The 20,894-nt window shown below is 36.5% G+C and overlaps 1 protein-coding gene across 1 annotated transcript in view; it reads right to left on the reverse strand.

Annotated features, from left to right (window-relative positions):
* Positions 1-20,894, reverse strand: part of slit3 (slit homolog 3 (Drosophila)) — a gene marked incomplete in the record, with an annotated part of 256,337 nt that overhangs the window by 10,943 nt on the left and 224,500 nt on the right. Inside the window, 10 exon segments of the mRNA XM_014001945.1 lie at positions 1,914-2,044; positions 4,730-4,970; positions 5,630-5,767; positions 7,220-7,313; positions 8,520-8,659; positions 13,465-13,562; positions 15,089-15,213; positions 17,154-17,234; positions 17,344-17,426; positions 17,533-17,604. Of these exon segments, the coding sequence (XP_013857399.1) occupies positions 1,914-2,044; positions 4,730-4,970; positions 5,630-5,767; positions 7,220-7,313; positions 8,520-8,659; positions 13,465-13,562; positions 15,089-15,213; positions 17,154-17,234; positions 17,344-17,426; positions 17,533-17,604 (1,203 nt within the window).

Here is a 20,894-nt window from a genome sequence, read left to right on the forward strand (position 1 = left end):
TATATATATATTTAATAGTAGGAATCTATTAAAAAGCGTACGTGCCCTAATCCTAAACTCAAAATAACTACAACATGTCTGCTGCCTATCATCTTTGGAAATTGCACGACCACCAGATAATCATTCTATAGTTGGGCAGAAGGAACAAAAGATCACAAAGCAAGATTCTAAAAAATTCACAGATGGTAAGTGCAAATCAAAAGTTGCAGACGATAAAGATCTCTCTTTCTTCATTTCATTTTATATTTTATCCCCAGCTCTCCTCTATCCTYTTAGTTTTCACAAAAAAATGGGTTATTTAAGGTGGTTGAAACATATTTTAAGGAACACGCTAAACAATTGTTTTGTTTGTTTGTGTTACAATTTAGATACTGTATGTTTCATTTTAATTGATGCATTAATACAGTGTTGCACAGGATGCACTTCTTGCCTGACCTTGTGTTACAAATTAAAACACCTTATGGGATAACATCAACTTATTAAAATGTTTGGGCTTTCATTATGTATCCCTCTCACATCCATTTTTCTCTTTTCATGCTGCAAACACRACTGAGACACAGACTGAATTAAGAGTAGTCAGTGCACAACAACAAATTGTGGATATGAGACATTTTTAATATTTTTTATCTCTTTTTTTAATTCTTTAAACATTSAGTTTCCTCTTGTTTTTTTCTCTAACTGCGCACAAGCATAGTATTGAAAACAAAATCACTGAAACTTTTTTTCTTTTATTTAAATGTGAAGAGCTCGGTGTAAGAGCTACATTAAAGCACAAAAATGCATTTAGGATGTGTTATTAATAATGACTGTTTTATGTTTGACATTTTACTGAATGAGTGAATGTAGACAAACATCATACACTTTATCAATTTTTAAATTTTACACACATACAAGTCCTTGTTAATAAGTATTGTTTGTGATTCTTGTATATTTGTTACACCATAAACTGCAACATCTGTTTATATGCTGCATGAAATCTTTAATGATTTRACTTTTAAAAACATTGGCATATTCTTTTCCTGGAATTCTTTGCTGATTTTCTGACAAAGAAAAATGCAGTTCCATGAAATTATGGATGTAGTTTATTATGTTTATTCTGAAGGCTTCCACTGACTAAATTGCTGAAAAAAAGGCTTTTGTATCCAATGTGTGACGTTTTATCTAAAGTGACTTTGTTGTTTTCACTCAGGAATGTGTCTTGCCAAGATTCTGGAAGATTTTCTTTTTTTTTAGTTTATGTTTGTTTATAGAGAAAAAGGCTCTGATAGGGATCTGTTGATGTGTGTGTATATGTTTGAGAAAGAAAGATAAAGACAGCATAAGCAATGGATTTGTGCAGCCAAATCTGCTTTTTCTGAGAAGTCCTTGGCTGCATGGAACCATCAGTTGTCGGGATTTGTGTGTTTTATGTATGATCTTTTCTTTTCATACATACCTCGCACKTCTTTGAACCGCTAACATTTTAAGTCTTCCAAAGCAAAGTTGCTTAACTCAGTGAATATAAATATGTTCTTCAAGATGCATTGATTTATTATATTAATAAACTTCAAGAGATTGTTAACACATACCAAAGTTTATAATCAAATCATGTTTTCACACATACCTGCATGTTTTTGCACACATATTCAAGTACAAGTGAAATTGCACAGAACCATTTTAATTCTCTACATAGAGATAAAATCCCTTGTAATCCATAATTAGCTGATTAAAAATCGACTTGCCTAAAAATTAGGGTAACTAACACAATCACTAGTCGATGAATGTTTTGTGAACTGGCACATAACAGAGTCAAAAACTTTTCAGAAACGGTTCTTTTTTTTCTTACAATGAGGCCTTTTGTTTGTTTAAACAAGATCAAGATAACTACAGAGTACACAGAGTGAAATTCATGTGAAATCACTCGTGTGCCTTACCTGTACACTGTGGTTGGTGGGTAGTTGGTGATGTCATAAATGAGCCGTATGTGTCCTTGGTAAAGCTCCAGGGCAAGGGGATCATGGTCATCTTTGTACAATAAAATGCCATTGTCTTTATCTGTAGCCACCTGGAAGAAGAAAATTATTTAAAAAAAAACAAACAAAACTGATTTAGGACAATAAGTGAAGTGGTTTAATATTTTTATTGTATCAATATTGTTAATTATTCCAAATCAGGTGGTTATTTTATTGGTTGGTACACCAGTTTGGTTGTCAAAAATATGCATCATATGCATCAAAAACACCTGTTTCATTGTGTGCAGGTCTCTATTGAGCATTGGTTCCCAAACTTTTCAGCTTTTGACCCACAAAATACCAGCAGCAGAAACCTGTGACCCCAGTTGTTGTTGGTTGATGCACATTGTTTTCACGTCAAGAGCATAGTAACAGTATTTATTACATTATTTTTGTCAATTTTAAGTAAACTAACTCTACTCTTTTGCAACAACAAAGATAAAAAAATATTGTTAGATGTAATTTTTTGTGTATTTAATTCAGAAAACATTTTCAGGGCCCCACCTTGATGTTTTGGGACCCCACTGTGGGTCCCGACCCCAACTTTGGGAACCACTGCTATAGAGTATAGAAAGAGATTTTCCTTAGTTCAGCAAGTTGACTAATTTTTACCGCGCCCGGGAGGGGACATGGGGAGATTTTTTTCTTTTGCGCTCCCACGCAATAGTATTGCGTTACCTCGCAATATATTGGTGTTCCCTCGCAATACTTTTGTGTTACCTCGTAAAATTGTTTTGCGTTCCTACRCAAACAATTGTTTTGTATATGAACTGAATTAAATCAGACTTTTATTTTGAAATATCCGGTTACCAAAACAGGATGTGTCGCCACAAGTTCATGAAATTGACATTGATGTTGCGTGGCTGCACTGTGCTAAAATATCAGCATACGACATACTTCCATGTGTGGCTGTGTGATATATTCCTTCTGAAGCTGAATTAAAGCAGTAGGCTAACTCGCTAATCGTGAACATGTGAGTTCATTAATAAAATGGCAGGCACAACAGTGATAAACTGCTCTTGCGAGGGAACGCAAAAGGTATTGCGAAGTAACGCAAAAGTATTGCGAAGCAACGCAATACTGTTGCGTGGAAACACAAAAGAAAAAAAATCTCCCCACGTCTCCTCGCGGGCTCCGTAACTTTTGAATGCATGTGGCCACATGGATCAGAATTTTCCTTCACATTCCTTGGATACTCAGTTAGATTGGAATGTGGGCATCTGGAAGCCCAGACTACACCTTCTATTCTTTTGCTGATCCTAACCAAGTTTTGGAGTCTGGGAAGGAATCTTGTCCTGCTGAGGGAGTCTTTTGTCATCTGAATGCATTGCCGCAGTGCAACCACCACTTTACTTTGCCTGTACAAGGTATGCCTGTCCAAGGAATGCGGAGGGCAAAGTTAATGGGCTTTTGCAGCGGAAGCGTGTCTGTGTCTATTTAGCATGACCGCTGTGTGAAAAGGACAAGAGTTTAGGTGAGTGCTACTTGTTGAAACATCCACTTAAATTTTCAGGAGCCAAAGATTTTGAGCAGATCATTGCACAATAGCCAGTTTACGTGCTAGGGGTTTTATCTCTGAATAAACAATTATATGTCAATAAAATTAATTTTATTCAATATGACACTGAAGAGCCATAGGAAAATCAAGCATTTATTTAAATTCCAAAACACACAGGTCTAAAACCAGGAAAACGTACTTATTTTCTTAGATGCACACTTGACATGTTCCACTTGTTCGGGTGCTCTGTAAAGCACTAACTAACTAGCAAGTGGAAATGGGGCCATGGGGCCAAGCACTTAACACTCTGGCATCAATGGAGCATAGCCAAGTCAACACCTGCTAACAAGCTGCTGGAAGAAAGAGCACAACAGGCCAGGAGGAGAAACGGAGGGAGAGATGTAGGAAACAAGGACAGAGACGAAAAGGGAGGTGGAAGGAGAGTGTGAAAAATTAAACAGAGAAGTAGGTAAAAGGAAAACTGGGATGCAAGTTGAAAGAAAGGAGAGAAGAGGTGTTTAAGTGAAAGAGAAGAAAAAAATGCAGTGATTTATTAAGTGCTGGGGCCCTTTTTTCCCTGTGCTTTTTCATTTTGTCTCTCTTGCCTCTGAGTCAGAGCCTCTTGGTGGAGTTTAACAGCCTTGGCACTGACATTGAAAGCTCCTGGCAAGAGCACATACACGAAAGCACACACTTGCACAAACACAAGGATCCAAACAGGTGGTAAATTTCAATTAGATTGCTCTCCTTTTCTTGTTTCTCTAGTTACAGTCTCATTTTCAAAAGGAGGACATATGTCTCTATTAAGACGTGACTCTCTTGTAGACTGTACAAACGAGCGTGCATGCGTGTGTGAAAAAGTCCAAGTACTCGGCAGAAACAGCAGCCATAACCAACATTTGCTTCACATTGTAACATAATATCTCTAAAGTTTTCATCTGAATGACTCACAGCAATTCTTCAACCAGTTGAAAATATTTAACAAGGACACTGCTTTTTTACTTGTTATATCACATGATACATGCAGTGACTTTCTATTCATAACTGATGCAGAAAATCACAAAGATTTATGCTCTTGTCTGTACTTATTTAGARAAATTGTAGATATTATTGAAAAATGTATTTATGAAAGACATTTATTGTCATTGTACCATTGGAAGCCATAAAACACCAATRATTAGCTAAGAAACAATATAAATACATTCGCTTTGACACCCTAGAGGTCAAATGTTGACCCTACCTGCAATGAAATATGAGCCGTTGGACGGAGTTTGGTGCCTGGTAGCGCCACATACCCATCGCGACCCAGGAAGTGAACAGTGGAGACTTTGTCACATTTATTGCCATAAAAACCAGGTATGCAGCGACAGGTTGGCTCCCCAGCAACCACCAGGCATTGGGCGCCRTTCTGGCAATCTGATTGGTCGCAAGGGCTGGTCTGCAGCAAGATCATTGGTGGAGGGTTCTCACAGAACAGCCCACTGAGYGAGGAGTGGAACAGACAGGAAAGGTTATTCATACAGCTGGAACTTGGTGTTTTGTTGTACCAGTATCTACTAATAAAATTTGTGTAGTACTTTGACTGCAATACATATAAAATTCGAATGAGAAGTGATATTTTCAAAGGAAATGGGCACATTTTTTTTAAATTATGAACAGATTCTGTATAACTGCCAATCTTTATTAGACCATGGAGAAAGAATAAAATGATTTTGTATTAAGACACAAAATGTGGAATTTAGTCTTTTTGCAGCAAAAGAAAGCCATAAAAAGTGTCAACACAAAAAAGTGCACATGAATACAATAAACAAAAACATCTGGCATCACGAAGAGTGAAAATTTCCCCAAAGTTTTATCCACATAATCCGTTTCCTCATCTCTTTATTTGTTKCCAACATTCATAAGACATTCTCTCTCCCTTTTTCCATTTCTGTCCCTTGTGATGAATTTGTTTCGCTCTCGCCAACAGTCTCTGCTATAATTAACCACATGGTGCTGCATCTGTCCCRCACACACWAACACACACACATGCACTCAGTAGRTCGAGACAGTCAAGTGTCTGATTATGAAGTGCCATCTGCATTTTTCTCCAATCTGGCCTCGCAGAGCTTAACCATGTTTGTGTGTGCATGCGTCTCACCTGAAACCCTCTTTACAGACRCAAGTATAGCCGTTGACAGCATCCACACACTCTGCCCCGTGTTGACATTTATTCTCTAAACAGTCATTATAGTCCTGCTCACAGTGTTGGCCCACATATCCCGGTAAACACTCACACCTAAACAAACAGGGAAATACAGACTAAATTACACTCCTGCCTTTTTTATTGTATGTTTTGCAAAGAGGTGACATGTTTGGTCCTACTTGGGCAGTGAGAAAATGCATTTTCTWCTAAAGTGTATGTAAGAATGAAAAYAAAATTGAACTAACTCTATATTATTACATTAAGATTTAACATATTACATCATAAGGCAATAATTTTCAACAGAAAATAAACAAAATGAACTTTATTACAGTGACCTAAGCTTTGTAAATTATACGACTCCTCACTGTTCACATATCAGTTTTAGACAGCACTGTGTATAGCAGTGGTTCTCGATTCTGGCCCTCGTGGCCCACTATCCTGCATGTTTTAGATGTTTCCCTGCTTTGGCACACTATCTTTAAATGAATGAGTGATTGACAAGGTTCTGCAGAACTCAAAAACCTGCTTAAGAGCAGGAAAACAACTAAAACGTGCAGGATGGTAGGACATGAGGACCAAAATTGAGAACCACTGGGCCAGAGTTGTAAAGTAACTAAGTACAAATACATTTTTTACTGTAGAATTTTTGGGTATCTGTACTTTACTTGAGTAATTATTTTTCAGCCTACTTTTTACTTCTACTTCTTGCATTTTCACACAATTATCTGTACTTTCTACTCCTTACGTTTTTTTTAAAAAAGGCAAGAAGTAAAAAGTCGTTAATTTTATTTCATTTTTGCTTGTTTTCATCCCAGCTTGTTATTATGAGAAATAAATACTATCCATATAAATTGTGCCTTCTACATAGAGTGAATTTAATTGTGTTTGAATGAGATGTATAAATATATACAATTTTAATACCGTATTAGTTTATACACAAATGAATCCTGTCACACTCCAGCAGGACATAATCATTAAAATAAAAGGACTGTACTTAAGAAGAATTTGTATTTCATTAATTATATTATTGCATTTGGCCGCAGCCCTCAGATAGATTTTCATTTTGGGGAAAAGGTTTGGGCAGCCTTGATATATGTATATAAACTGAAACAGCTGGACTAGTGCATCCTAAATTTAACACAATTACTTGTTTTAATACCACATAGTCATTTCTGCAGTTTTATTGGGAGGTCAACTCCTAATAAATGCCATTACAGGAAATCTAACTGCTCATTTTAAATCAATACTTTTACTTTTAGTACTTAAGTACAAAAATATCAGATGCTTTAAGACTTTTACTCAAGTAATATTCCTAAAGGAGACTTTAACTTTTACTAAAGTAGTTTTTTGGTAAGATACTTGTACTTTTACTCAAGTATCACTTTGTGGTACTTTATACAACACTGCACTGGGCTGTAGGAAGCAGTGTTTAGTAATGACAACCATGACTGTGCTATAAAATATCAGGTTTGAACTTTATGGCCTTGCTGCTCTAATCACTTCCACTGTGATGTGACCTCCAATCCTYTCAGGAGCCGACCTCACCTGTAACTGCGGCCAACATGGACACACTTGGAGTCGTGCTGACATGGGTCGAAAGCACCAAGACAAGGGTCAATAACCTCATCACACAGATCACCTGGAGACAAAGAAAATAAAAAAAAAACATTTATGTCACTTTTTGGAAATCAAAACATTTGCATGCAAGGCACATCCAGCAGGGAAACATTTCCTGCCATACACGGTTGTCATCACAAAGGCTTGAAGGGTTTTTTGTCCAAAATTGTTGGAAATTGAGGTTTCAGAAAATTGGAAAGCACAAAACAAAAGAATAACAAAAACAAAACAAAAAACAAAGTAAAAAATCTCTTTTAAATGCACTCAATGTCAAATGTCAGTAGAAAAACACAAACTTATGCTTGAAACGTTTATTGATGTTATCCTTCTTAACGTATGGGTTATTTTGCAAGTAAAATAGCAAAGGGGCACACAGGATATCTTTTTCATGATTGAAAAGATAGTATGACAGTTTTAGTTCTCGTAGAAACTTGAGTCAGGTAATTTAATCTAAATTTAAAGTCTTGTGTCATTAAATGTCTGTGGTGTAAATATGACAYGACAATCCTGGATGCAGAGTTCGGATAAATCAGAGCAAACAGAGAAGGACTGTCCTCCTAATATGACACTTGATGATTACGCCATGGTTCACCGAGATCACTGGTGATTCGGAGCCAAAGGAACTCAAAGTGTGTGTGTGTGGTGTGCGTGCGTGTGTGTAACAGCTAAATGTGGGAAGGTGGCTGGCAGTGTGCGATGAGTCTCAATGCCAACAGAGTTAATGACATGGTGTGTGTTGGTGAGAATGTTTGTGTATGTTGACTGAGATCCAGTGTCAGAGGGGATCTGGGTCATATTTGTGTGTACCAGAGGACACTGGCACAAGGAAAAACAACTTGATTTCGCAGTCAGCAGTTTAGGTTCTGCTTTTTGGATTTTTCCGATTTGGTCTATATCGCTCTCTTGCTGCTTCTGGCCTTTAACAGTCCTTTCTTTCTAGTTTCCTTTTGCCTCCCAGCACACACTTCCTCCYTGCAATTTTACAGCTATTCCCCTTTTCTCTATATCCTCCTCTCCAGTGTGTGATTGCTCTTTAAAGCTCCTTTAGGAACCGTTACAGGCCACTGTGGAGGGGATGTCTGTTGCTAACTTACTATCTACTGAAGTGGACCGTGTAGGTGCACATGAAGACAGGCTCATCTGTTATTGCAAAGGACTTGTGATTTTAGAAATTGTAAAGTCTAATAACAGATGTAAAATGTATGTGTGTGTGTGTGTGTGTGCCAACCTGTATAGTTGGGTGGACAGAGGCAGGTGTAGTTGTTGACCCCATCGACGCATGTGGAGTTGTTCTCACAATCGTTGTCTTCACAGTCGTCTGGGTTTATCTCACAGTGTTGACCTTCAAAACCAGGTGGACACACACAGCTGCAGACACAAACACACAGGGACATGTTTGGATACAGGATTAAAGGATACAGTCAAACGGAAAACCTTAAAGTAAAATTGATCAGCCAGATAAGTCAGTGAATTTACAACAACTCATATTGTCCTAGATAAATAAAAATATAGTAAAGTGGTACCGCTTTTTAATAAGGCTCTCCTTAATTGATGTTTTATAAATACTTTATAGATAGGTTATTAGTTAATCCATAAACACCATAAATCATTAATAAGTGTTTATTAGGCATTAAATAAAGACGAGAAAGAGACTAAACTGGTTTCTCATCAAATAGTGAGACAAACCTGTTCATGAACACAATACATCTAAAGGTGCTTTATTAAACATTTCATACTACGTTTCTACCTTGTTGGCACAATAATTTATTGAAAACATATTTTACATAATATTTTACTGCATTATACAAATTCACAATTATCTAAGGGAGCCTTATTGTAAAGTGTAAGACAGTACACTATTTATTAATGACTAATAAACATGTATAAATGCCATAAGGARGTTGTATTTTTAAGAGTAAAAAGTACACAATTTGTAAAGCTCCCTTTAATTTTGTTTTATGGCAGAAATGAAATGACAAACATAGAAGAGAGTTCAGGGTTTAAACTATTGCATTATTCAAAAATAAGTACGGTACTTAAATTTAATGAAGCACAAACCCTTAGATTTTAAAGGAAGCTTCTTCATTCATTTTCTGWTGGCAAAAGTCAAAAGCGTTGACGTTTTTACTTTACTTTATAACAAAAACGCCCACCATCAGCTGAAGAAAAAAAAATAATTGGACACAGCCCACTCTGACCTCTCAAAAGTAATTATCAAAAGCCTCCCATCTACTATATCTCACCCACACCCACCACTTTTTCTGGCCACCCCTTGTTATCTTTTCACTTTCCAGTCTTTGAAGCTCAGTTAGGTTTAATTCCAGTGATGGATCACAAACARACATAAACTGCACTTGAGTGCAGATCCTTTCATCAAACAAACAAACAGAGAAACCCATTGAACAACAGCTACATGCACCGTATTAACAAGCCAAGTCACTTGTTAGRTGTGTAATATTTTACAGGTGTGGCCACTTTGCACATGAGATTAAAGTTAAAAAAGAAGCTGAGACCACTGACTGTGACTCAGAAACACAAACGTCCTATTGACAAATTATTCTCTGTCCCATTTTAAACCCACAAATGTTATTCTCCTGTTTTATTTGTWTTCACTTCTCTGGTTTTGTCAGACTTTTCACAGTAGACGTTGCTACTTCACAGCAGCAAAGCACATTTATTTGGTTTCCCTCAGGCYAACACTTATCTCACACATGTTGTCTTCTATCAGCACACACTGGTTACGCTCTCTGTCTGTAACAGTTGATTTTTTTAAACTAGTTTCAACATTTTTTTATATATAATGGGGAAAAAAGTTGCATTGTTAAAACAGTTAAAAGAGACATTGTATTCCCACTGTGTTCATCGTTTGTTACTAATATAATTAAGAACTCTTGTTTACCACCTTTCTGTACAAAACAAACAAAGCAGAGGGCACATGCATTAAAAAAACTCTAAGGTGAAGAAAACAGCTCAGACATAAGAATATATATTAACAAAGAGGACATAACCACCTTTCAGTTATAGCAAACAAGTTATTAGATATCTTAAGCATATTTCTCTTTTATCTGTGTGGGAAACTGAAGGCAATGTCACAATAATTAATAGTAAAACTGTGAGGTAAAGCATAATATACTTGATTTTGATGCTGATCCACGATGGTGGGACCTTTTCATTTTATTGTTTAGTTACTCAGGGAAACAAAATATTTAATGCCCATCTTTTAATATTAATTCAAATTGTGAAGCAGCTGGAAAATACTCCACCAAAAAGGAGAAGAAAGAAAGTGGAAATTACACAAGGATGATAATGTTATGTGATCACATATTTTTTCTCTTTTTTTAGGTAACAAATTAGAGGAACAATTCAGGACGGAAGGAAGAAAAAAAATCACAGCTCCTCCAGTCAAATAATTGTCTTGACATTTTAAATTATACAGTTTGAAAAATTGGYCTCTACTTTAAATCAAAGTGATTTGACTGAATCAGTCTGAAATAARTACAGTGAATGTAAAAAATGTCAAAGGAGCCTGGTTATGCTTTCCGACTAATTTACAATCATTTGGTCTCTGACTGTCTCACAGAGTACAAATATTCACCTGTGTTGGTTTTACTATTAATACAAGGCCAGCAAAGGGTAAAGGGACATCTAATAGCATTGCCACGCCACAAAGTTAAAGGCCAGATGGAAATCAAAGCTTTTCAAAGGGCGCAGGTCTCGTTAAAAGRGTAGAAGGGGATACAAAATCTGGTAGAGAGATATTTATGCCAATTGTTTCAGTTAGAGTTGCTGTTCATCAAAAACCTCAAACAAAAGTGGGATTGTTTGAAACAACTTTTATTACCCAGAATGGGAGAATCATAGATGCCCCTGCAACACACACAAACACGTGTTGTGTTTGAGCAAACATATTAAATGAGAAGACTATACTAAAAATGATTTTTAATACGAACTCYAGTGAGGCTTTCTCCTTGTTGCTTTAACAATTTATTTTTTAAAGGATGTTTGATGTGGTTTGGTTCAATTTAATTGCGAAAGAGTTGTTTGCTAAAAATGTACCGTATTAAAAAGTCTTACTAAACAACATCTGTTTTCAATTCACACCATTTCTAAATAGCTGTTGACCATTTTGATTACTTTTAGAGGTTTGTGTCCATCTAGATTTCACCTCTTTGCACTTCTGTGCAGAAAGTTCCTTTTTATTTTGGTTTTTTAGGCAAACTAAGATTACATATTGGTGGGTAAAGCACATTACATATTTTATCCAGCCAAGGATTCCATTAAAATAAGCATGCATCTTGGCTAAACCGCTTCAGGATGTTTAAAGACCGAGGTTGGAGGAAAAAAAAATKTTGAAAAACCACAGTGAGCAGGTGAAAGCTGGATCTGAAAGTGAATGAGTCTCCACCCCTCTAACAGCTGCCACTGAGAGGCTCATGACTCCCAGTGTATGTGGTGGAGCTACCCTGCAGCCAGGAGTCAAACTCTGTGATTGTGTTGGGCAGTTCCCAGGTGAGGATGTGTGAAACTGTGAATGTAAAGCAGACACAATCCTTCAAAGGAGCTAAGGCTGATGATAGATGGATAGTGAAATTAAGGTCTTAAATAGAAAAATCCAGTCCAATGCAAAAAAATAAAAAATAAATAACACCAATCAATGTTTAATCATAGTAACAAACTGTACACTGAGAAAATCACTTTAAAGCGGGGATTAAGTACTTTTTAGGTACATAGTTCAATTCTATATCACATTCAAGTAACTGTTACCTTTAGTTGTTAAGAAAATACTGTAAACACAAAATAATTGCCTAAACACCTTGAAATTGGCCTCTGTCTCTTCAAGATCCTCCTACCATTTTCAACACTCCCACTTCAGGAAGTCTTCACAACAACAATTTATGCCGTTTACAACCTTCGATAGGAGAAGGGTCCAACCATTCTTGATGAAATGTATCATCGGGAATTGTAGAAATATAGTCTACTTTACATCCAAACCAAGACAGCAAAATATGTTAATTTGATGTTGATTTATGGTCAAAACAGTTGATTTTTGGTTAAGGTTGATGATTGACAGTGAAAAAACAATCATACATTTCTAGCCAAATAACAAATATTGAAAAGATGTTAAAATGTTGTGTCATGGTGCAGGCAAGGGGTTCTCTGTGTGCGCGGAGCTTGATGGCAGACTGAGCTCCAGGGAGGGGCTTTGTGTAAAATAGGTGGTGTTTTGTACCAGCCAGCCTTTAGGCAGCTCCACATGGCTACCACATGAGATTCAAGGATTTCTCAAACAAGCATGAATGAGTCAAAGCACTCTGGGTATGTGTTTCATGAGGGAACGATTTTTTAACATGCTATAAAGCTAAAAAAAAAAAATACATTTAGCATAAAAACGTTCATGTCTTAAATTCTAAATTAAAACAATTTTTTAAACATTTTTGTGTAACATTTGCAATCAGTCAGATGCAGGATAATTTCTCCAAATCAACATAGTGCCTACATTTAAGCATTATAGTGAGATCTTGTCTGGCCTGTTAATTTTAAATGTTTCATGCAATGAGTAAAACATGGGCTATTTGTTTTGATTTACTCTTAGCTATTACTTTACAACATTTTAATTTAATTACTGTAAAATTGCTGAATTATAGCCAATTCCTGGTATTAGTTAAGGGTTTACTGAAAGTGCACAAAAATCTAATGAGCAACCTGTATGAATTTGTTTTATTTTTTTTTTCTCTTGAAAATGTCAGCCCTGCTTTTGTTTGAATCCTCGCTCAACACAGACACACATGCAGAAAAAACACACCATAAGGTCAAAGTAAGTTGTTATCCTGGGTAATGTATTGTTCAGTGAAGCAAGACTGTCCACTCTAATCACACTGTCTACATTTGGGGGCTGAGTAAAGTTAATTTTCTCTTTAGATGAAACGCAGGGTGAAGTTCCTAAAAGGTCTCAGAATAACAGAGAGAGACAGCAAAGGGCAATCATATTTGCCCCATAAGCTAAATGGTTTCTTAAAAAAACACAAAAGGGGCTTCTTCTTGGTTTTTAATCTCTTTGCCATCTTCATATGGTATGTTATATAAGCTCAAAATATTGCCAATCATTCTATAGAATAATAATAAAAATAGAATAATAATAAAAAAAAATGTGAGAAATTAGCATATTATTGTACCTAAAGTGGTCTCCAAGGCCAGGTTGAAGGTGGCAGGTTCCTCCATTATAGCAAGGTAAGCTGATGCAAGCGTTGATGGGTATTTCACAGACTTGACCCTGATGGACAGAARAGGACAAAATATGATGAAGTCATTAAATTATCTGCATTAAACCACCTAATTTAGGTTTTTCACTTAGTATCCTCCATTCTACAGGCTGGAGAATAAAACAATCATGGAAATCTTTAGAACTGCAGCAACTGTTTTTTAATGYAAAGAATAAGGTTTTGTAAAGTACTGACTACACCTGTTAAACCATATACAAAACTTTATTTATGGATTGTGACAACAGATAATAAGGCAGAGAGTTAAAGCAAATAATTTAACTAGAAAGAAATTCTGAAATGGTTCAGATTTACTGACTCTGGGCTTATAGATTTGATGTTTTCAGAAAACATACAGCCTGCCTAAGTAGAGTAATAAGGGTCAATCTGCAAACATTTTTGGCATTTTTGGTTAAAAAAATGTAATTTTTTTTCTTACTGCTTTTGCATAAAATTTCTTAAACAGATCTTTAAATGAGTGACAGAACAAATGTACATGCTCATAAATAGTCACACACAATTCAGCTTCTGTTATTCATGGCTTTCCCACTACAGCGTCTAAGCTTTCACTAAATATTTTATCGTGTCTAAAAGAATTACACGCAGAGACCCACATATTATTATTCTCTGTCACCCCCATTTTGCTTTAGTTTCAGTTTCAAATCTTCAGTTCTCTAACTCTCACATCTTTAAAGAAAAAGCCAAAAGCATTCAATCTTGATTATGAATCATTTTTGGTTGTTTCCTTTTTCACTGTATCACTTTTTYCCCCCTCATACGTTCTTTGATTCTATCAGACAGTCCTCCTCACCACTCTTTTCCTTAATTTTTTATCACGTTTTGATGATAAAGAAATAAATAAACTAAATAAACTAATATTTGGTTTCGTTTTCTACTGAAGAGACACAATTTTTTTTCTCACACCGCCTTTTCTTTTACATTCAATGCTTTTTATTTAACTTTCAGCTCACTTCACAAACCCTTTATCTCCAGTCATTAAATTTCCCTCACCCCTTTGTAAATTTAGTCACTCTTTCCAACTCAATTTGTTGTTTGATGCTTCTTATCAGATTCCTCTAACACATTTTAATTAATGTCCCTGCAGACACAATCACTGGAAGAAAAACACACACAAGCAATTCTTGTTTCCCAGTCTGTGACCTTGGCAAGCGATCGTTCGTTTAAAAGAAAACCCAACAATTTGTTCTCCTATAAAAATCTAAAGGGTTATAAGGTGTGTGTTCTCATGAGATTAAAGCTGTATTTTTTTAAGTACTTGCACACAATCGCATGCAGAATCTTATTTAGCGCTTTGAACCCAGTGGTCTTTCCACAAATGTGAAAAAAAATTGGTCCACATTAAGTGCTGAGAAATGTGTAAAATGAAGATGGAGCATATTTTTTCATTACCTAATTTCCCTCTGGGATCAATAAAGTATTTTTGAATTGAATTGTATTGCTGGGGGAAAAAAGATGATGCAATAAAATATATWTTTTTTCTTTTACTTGTTATTTTTTCTGCAGCTGTGTTCTGTCTCACCTTGAACCCATGTGGACAGGTGCAGTGGTAAGACCCAGCGGAGTTGGAGACACAAGTCCCATTGTTCTGGCAGGGTGCTGACAAGCAGGGGGCGCACTTCGACATGAGGCTGATATCCACTGGACCTATGTATGTGGACGGAAGAATGGTAACAATGAAAGAAATGAAAGGTGAGGGAAAGACAAGACAGAAAGAAGGCTAAGAAAAGTGGCAAAGGTAAACAGATACTGTATATTGAGCCACACTGTGTTAAAACTCTCTTTAACTCCATTTAATGGAGTACAGAATAGCCTTACAGGTGTAGAAATTAAGTGCTAAGGAGAGCTATAAATGTGATTTGTTGGTGAATGCAGCACATGTAGAAAGGAGACGACAAGAGCGCGAGGACGTGATTCAATGTGATGTTAGTTCTTTTAGTTAGAYTGAAGTCCACTTTGCATGACACCGTTTAATTTAGGGTAAAACCATTTTTAATATAATTTTGTTTTTGACAGAATAAAAGAAAACTCCTTCGGTTTCCTCTTTTTAATTTAAAATAAATTTGATGTGTTGAAAATTAGAGGCAGATAAATATACGTCCTGCATACTAAACCTCAAAAATCCGTAATTTTCGCAAAAAAATCCATAATCACACATGCAGGGGATTGGAGAAGGGGGGAGTGGGGGATGACAGCACCTGCAGCATAAAGCAGGAGGAAATGAGGAGAAAACTAATTTCTAATGGCAGAGCGGGTTGTAAGAAGGTTATTTGATGTTATTTATTGTTATGTTTAACGTCCTACAGGCTCTGAAATGTAAAATAAATTTGAAACTGAGTTTTAGAAAAAAATGTAAAACTTGAAATAATTCGTGAGATTGCTCTATACGTCTGTACACCTGCAAAATTAAGGAAAATCTGTGTAAACTACAGATAATCCATACAACTTTACATGTATGGAATATATTTAGAAAATTTCCAAATTTACATTTTTGCACATCGATTTTCTGCACAAAATCAAATGTAAGTTGTATGGTTTTCTTTCTATCTTATTTGAATACAACATACACAAAGAACAGGTGTGTCTTGTGAAAAATATTTGTTCAACCCTGTAACAAAAAAAGTTGCAATTACTAAAGGAAATGGGGTAGCGTGGAACCCCCTACAGAGGAGCAGTGAAGAGAGATATTAGAGGGGACCTTTATAATTAAGAAACTGACACATTGTTTAAGACTGCGAGAAAGACAGATGGAGTACCAGTGGGAGGCAGGGGGGGATTATTCAAGAACCACAGCAGCGACAAGCAGGACATGGAGAGAAGTGACTGAGTGGAAATGATGTGAGAGTGTACACACCAAATGCACTGTAAACCCCCCCCCCCCCCCCCCCCCCCCCCCAAAAAAAAGTTTTTTTTCCTTGTGGGCCTGGCTGTTCATGTAACCATCTGCTGTTTTTGTATATGTAGAGAAAAGCCTAATAAGAATTAACACAAATAATCCCACTTTCAGTTATTTTGGCATCTGGTTTGTTAGCTGGGGAGCGCTAAAAATGTGATCTGAAGAAGTCCGCTGCTTCTGTTCTGGTGGAATACAGCTGTGAAGAAATTGGTTTTTGACAGACAAAATTATTTACTGAACAGGATCTAAATGCCTTTTTTGGGGGCTTTTTTATGAAAACCTGAAGTAACCCAAAGTTGCTGTGTCAAAATAATAAGATAGGGCATAAACACTTTCACAGTCAAAGACAGTTTGTTTAAATCTGTAATAAAATTATGAAAAAGTCAGCTGCAGAATATTCCTGGAAGCCCACTCAGTTGCATAATCATGTAAATTTTAAACTTCATGTAGCCTTCCTCACAAAGAGCACTGCAACTAAACAGGTCTCGACACAAGTCAAAATACTGGCTTTCTCGCTGTGTTTAATAAAAATAATAATAAAAAAAAACAAGCTGAACTCAAAATAACTAAAAGATTTGCTAGAATACCATATTTATGCAATAAAGTTGCTACATATTKTAAAATCTTTTGACAACACCGTGGGAGTGGGATGAGGGAAACAAAATGAAAGCATACAGAAAGAAAAGTTCACCTTTACACTGGAATCTGTTGAGCGGTGTGGTGAGCAGCAGTCTGTCGGCCATGTCAGGTGGCCCAGCACAACGGGCAATGCCTAAAATAATCATTTATATGTTTATATATATATATATATTTTAGGTGTATATTCTTTTCAAAAACATCAACACTAAACCTTTCACGCTCGTGCCATTCTGATTTCTTACCAGGCTCTTTGAAACCAGCCTTAACCCACTGAGAGAGCCAACGTAAGTCACAGTTACAGTAAAGTGGGTTGGCACCAAGCGCTCTGTGCACAAGCAAAAGAAACAAACAAAAAAAGATATAAAGCTATTTTTTTTAAGAAATGCATCCTGAAATAGCGAGGATAAACAGCGACACAGGGCTGCACTTACAAGTGAGAAAGAGATGTGAGGTGGTTGAACGCTCCTTCAGGGATGGTTGAGAGGTCATTACCGTGGAGAGTTCTGAAAAAGGGGAAATAAAAAAAAAGGTGTTCATCATTATTTATCACAGCAATAAGACTGGTGCAAATGCATGAATTGGACATTTTGACCAGCTGATTATCCTTATCTGTCATCAAATTACATTATTAACACAGCTGGTGTTGGTAATATTAAACTTTTTTTTGCAGTAAGAAAGGATATGAAACAGCTGTTAACTTGATAAATGTTTCTGCGGTACTAATTTTATTATCACTGCTGTTAATATAAAACCAAAAGATTGCTTTATTTTTTTAGACTAAATTCTTAAAGCCACACTTGAGGCTTACAAAACATAATAGAAGAAACCTTGTGCATTATAGCCACCATTTCAATCCTAAATGAAAGAGAATCGCCTGCTGCCAAGTAACTGATTAAAAAATACACAAATGCTTCAGTAATTATTTAAATTTCTTTGTGGTTTCTACCTGCTGACACCCAATTACCCTTTTCTATAATGCCTAGGAATAACAAAGGTAAATAGAATACTTATTGTTATTATGGGGTTATAAATAGCTTGCTTCGGTCACCGAATAAAATATACAGTCTCGTTTGTGAGTAGGTGTGTGTGTCGCTGGAGCTGAAAAGTTGACATGTATTAGTGTGTGATTTTATTTTATGGGATTTCCTTCAAGTGTTCAAGTTTTGGATGCACACTTTTAATTTCAGTCTGAACTTTTGTCTCTGAAGACCTGCCTCTGTGTGTGCGCCAGTGTTGTTTTTGTTAACGATGATGAAATATTTGCGTTGACGCCCCCCTTTTTTCATGACGATAACGAGACGGTAACAAAATAAACATGAATCTTTGATGACTAAGGCGTGACGAAACGYGTGTGAGTTTTYGTTGACGAGACGAGACTGGACGAAAATGTTTGTCAGTGGTCTGTCAATCATTTAGAATGCAGAGTGGAGGGAGGGACAGCAGCACTGTCACACACACACGCACACACACAGCAGCACAGAACATTTCCTCCTCTCATTCAGTAAAGAAGGAAGACAAAGCTTTGCAAAAAAAAGTTCTTCCGTCACCTGTAGTTTAACGTCTCCACCATTAAAAGCTGTCGCAGGTCCATTCTGAGCTCAGAAGCTGTTTGTTTACGTTCATGACAAAAGTAAAATAGTTTTTCTTTATTTTTTATTTTATTTTATTTTATTTTTTTGGCCGGGGGGAGTTAGCAACTGCGCATGTCAGTGCTTCTGTTCTGAATAAAAGCCTGGTGCATGTAAACACTCGTTTGCACAAGTTTAATAGTCTATGTTAAGGACTAATTATTTATATCTGTTTTACCTTAACACTGTCCAGTACTCATATCTTATGATAACTAGTTTCGGCTGTTTTAATCTGTTGCCCAGACTTCAAGACTCCAGCAATGCATGACCTCTTTTATTTTGATAAGGTGTTTCCAGGCTGACAGCCCTGTCATTGGTTAGATGGTTCACAGTTGGCGAACTGTGATTGGTTGTAAGCATGTCACAGGATGTTATATTATCGGCTGCTCTGCGTTGACGAGCCAGCCACAACTTGACAGAYTTCTCTGATTGACTTCTGCTCTGTTGTTGCTCAAATTAAATCATTTGATGACCATACATGCAGACTTTCTGTACATTTATCCCAGCGTGTTTCTGCATTCTTGGTAAATCGTGCCACCACAATTTTTGGCGTTGTCGGCAGGATTCGAACCTGCGTGGGGAGACCCCAATGGATTTCCAGTCTACTAACTAAGTTTAGGACTGCATGATGTCCATTTTTATAAATAAGATGCATCTTCATCGTCCTGGCTGACAAGTTTGAGTTGAACATGAAAGTTCCCCTTTATTGCTTATTGTACTGGGCATGTGTATTTTGTATGTTCGTTGCACTTTAACAAATTCTGAGACATAAAACCACAAAGTGAGAATGTTTTTGTTTTGGGCATTTTTAGAGTAACACAAATTCACAAATGTTAACACAAATGACTCAAATTTATTTGTAAAGACTAATATGTTGTCCTTTTTAAGACTAAAACTAAACAATTTTTAAGCTTTTGTCAATTAAAACTCAACTAAAACCATTAAATATAGTAATGACTAAAACTGACTAAAACTAAGAAGTATTTTTGTTCAAAAGACTAAGACTAAAATTWAAATGGCAATGTCAAAAACAACACTGGTGTGCACCTTGTGTCTKTCTAGCTGAGGGCCCAGAAACTTGCAGATTGTGTCTGTGTCTGTTGCGTCTATCCATTTAAGTGTTACTGCCTGCTGGATATAAGTTCACATTCCATTAAAGCGAAGGGATGTGGCAGGGGACAGCTATCAAACTAAGAGTATTGGAAAACACAGSCTCGTGTGTGTATGTATGTGTGTGCGTGTAATTCAGTTTGTGCAGTTAGGTCAGCTTTTGCCCGCGTGCATGCAAGTGTCACAGTGAAAGATTTGTGTTGGTGAGCTGGTGTAAGTTCCTAATGTCTTTAAGTGTTCCAGTGCATCTCTGTGTGTGTTTGTGCATTTGTATATGGTGGCCGAGCAGACCCTGCACAACACTGTCCCGGAGGGGGTTGTGGGTAATGAGGAAGTGACAGTGATGACTGCCTGGCAACCAGTTGCTATGTGGGGGCAGAGAGAGAAGAGTCCCCACGGCAACATCAACTAAAATGAAAGGAAGGAAGAAAGAAAGGATAAAAAACAAAAAGTCGCCACTGAACTTCTGCGAGGTGAAAGCTTCATAGGAGATACAGTCAATAAGCAGAGAAAAGGTCAAAAACAAAGCTGTCATCTCAGAGGGTGAGACACAGACCTGTTCTGCTCCGAAACAACAATAGATGGCAAAGCTTTGTTGTGGCCCTTTCTTATACRAAACAAAACCAAATATTCAGGGGKTGTTTTATAAGACAGCACTGGAAGAACTGCTACCTTTATGTCTTTGTCAGTGGAGAAATTCCATCAGCTTCACTGCATTGGTTGTAGACTTAAGTCTTTATATTATACCCATGTTAAAGAATGTGTTGGGCACTATTAGGAAATTAAAAAGTCCTCATTAGCCCATATTCAACTGCAGTATAATACTAGATCACATTTTCAAATAGCTGAATTTAAAACAGATACACTGCAAAAAATGTCCATCTTACCAAGTTTTAAAACCTTATATCCAGCCAAAAAAAATTTTTTTTCATTTTTTTTCTTATTTCAAGAATCTTACCAAGTAAAATTTTCTTACTCCATTGCCAGAAAATTTTGACTTGAGTCAAATTTTCAGACTAACAAGACAAATAATCTTACACATTCTGAAAACAAGA

The sequence above is a fragment of the Austrofundulus limnaeus genome, unplaced genomic scaffold, assembly GCF_001266775.1.
Source record: "Austrofundulus limnaeus strain Quisiro unplaced genomic scaffold, Austrofundulus_limnaeus-1.0 Scaffold11, whole genome shotgun sequence".
In the NCBI taxonomy this organism is placed as follows: domain Eukaryota; kingdom Metazoa; phylum Chordata; class Actinopteri; order Cyprinodontiformes; family Rivulidae; genus Austrofundulus; species Austrofundulus limnaeus.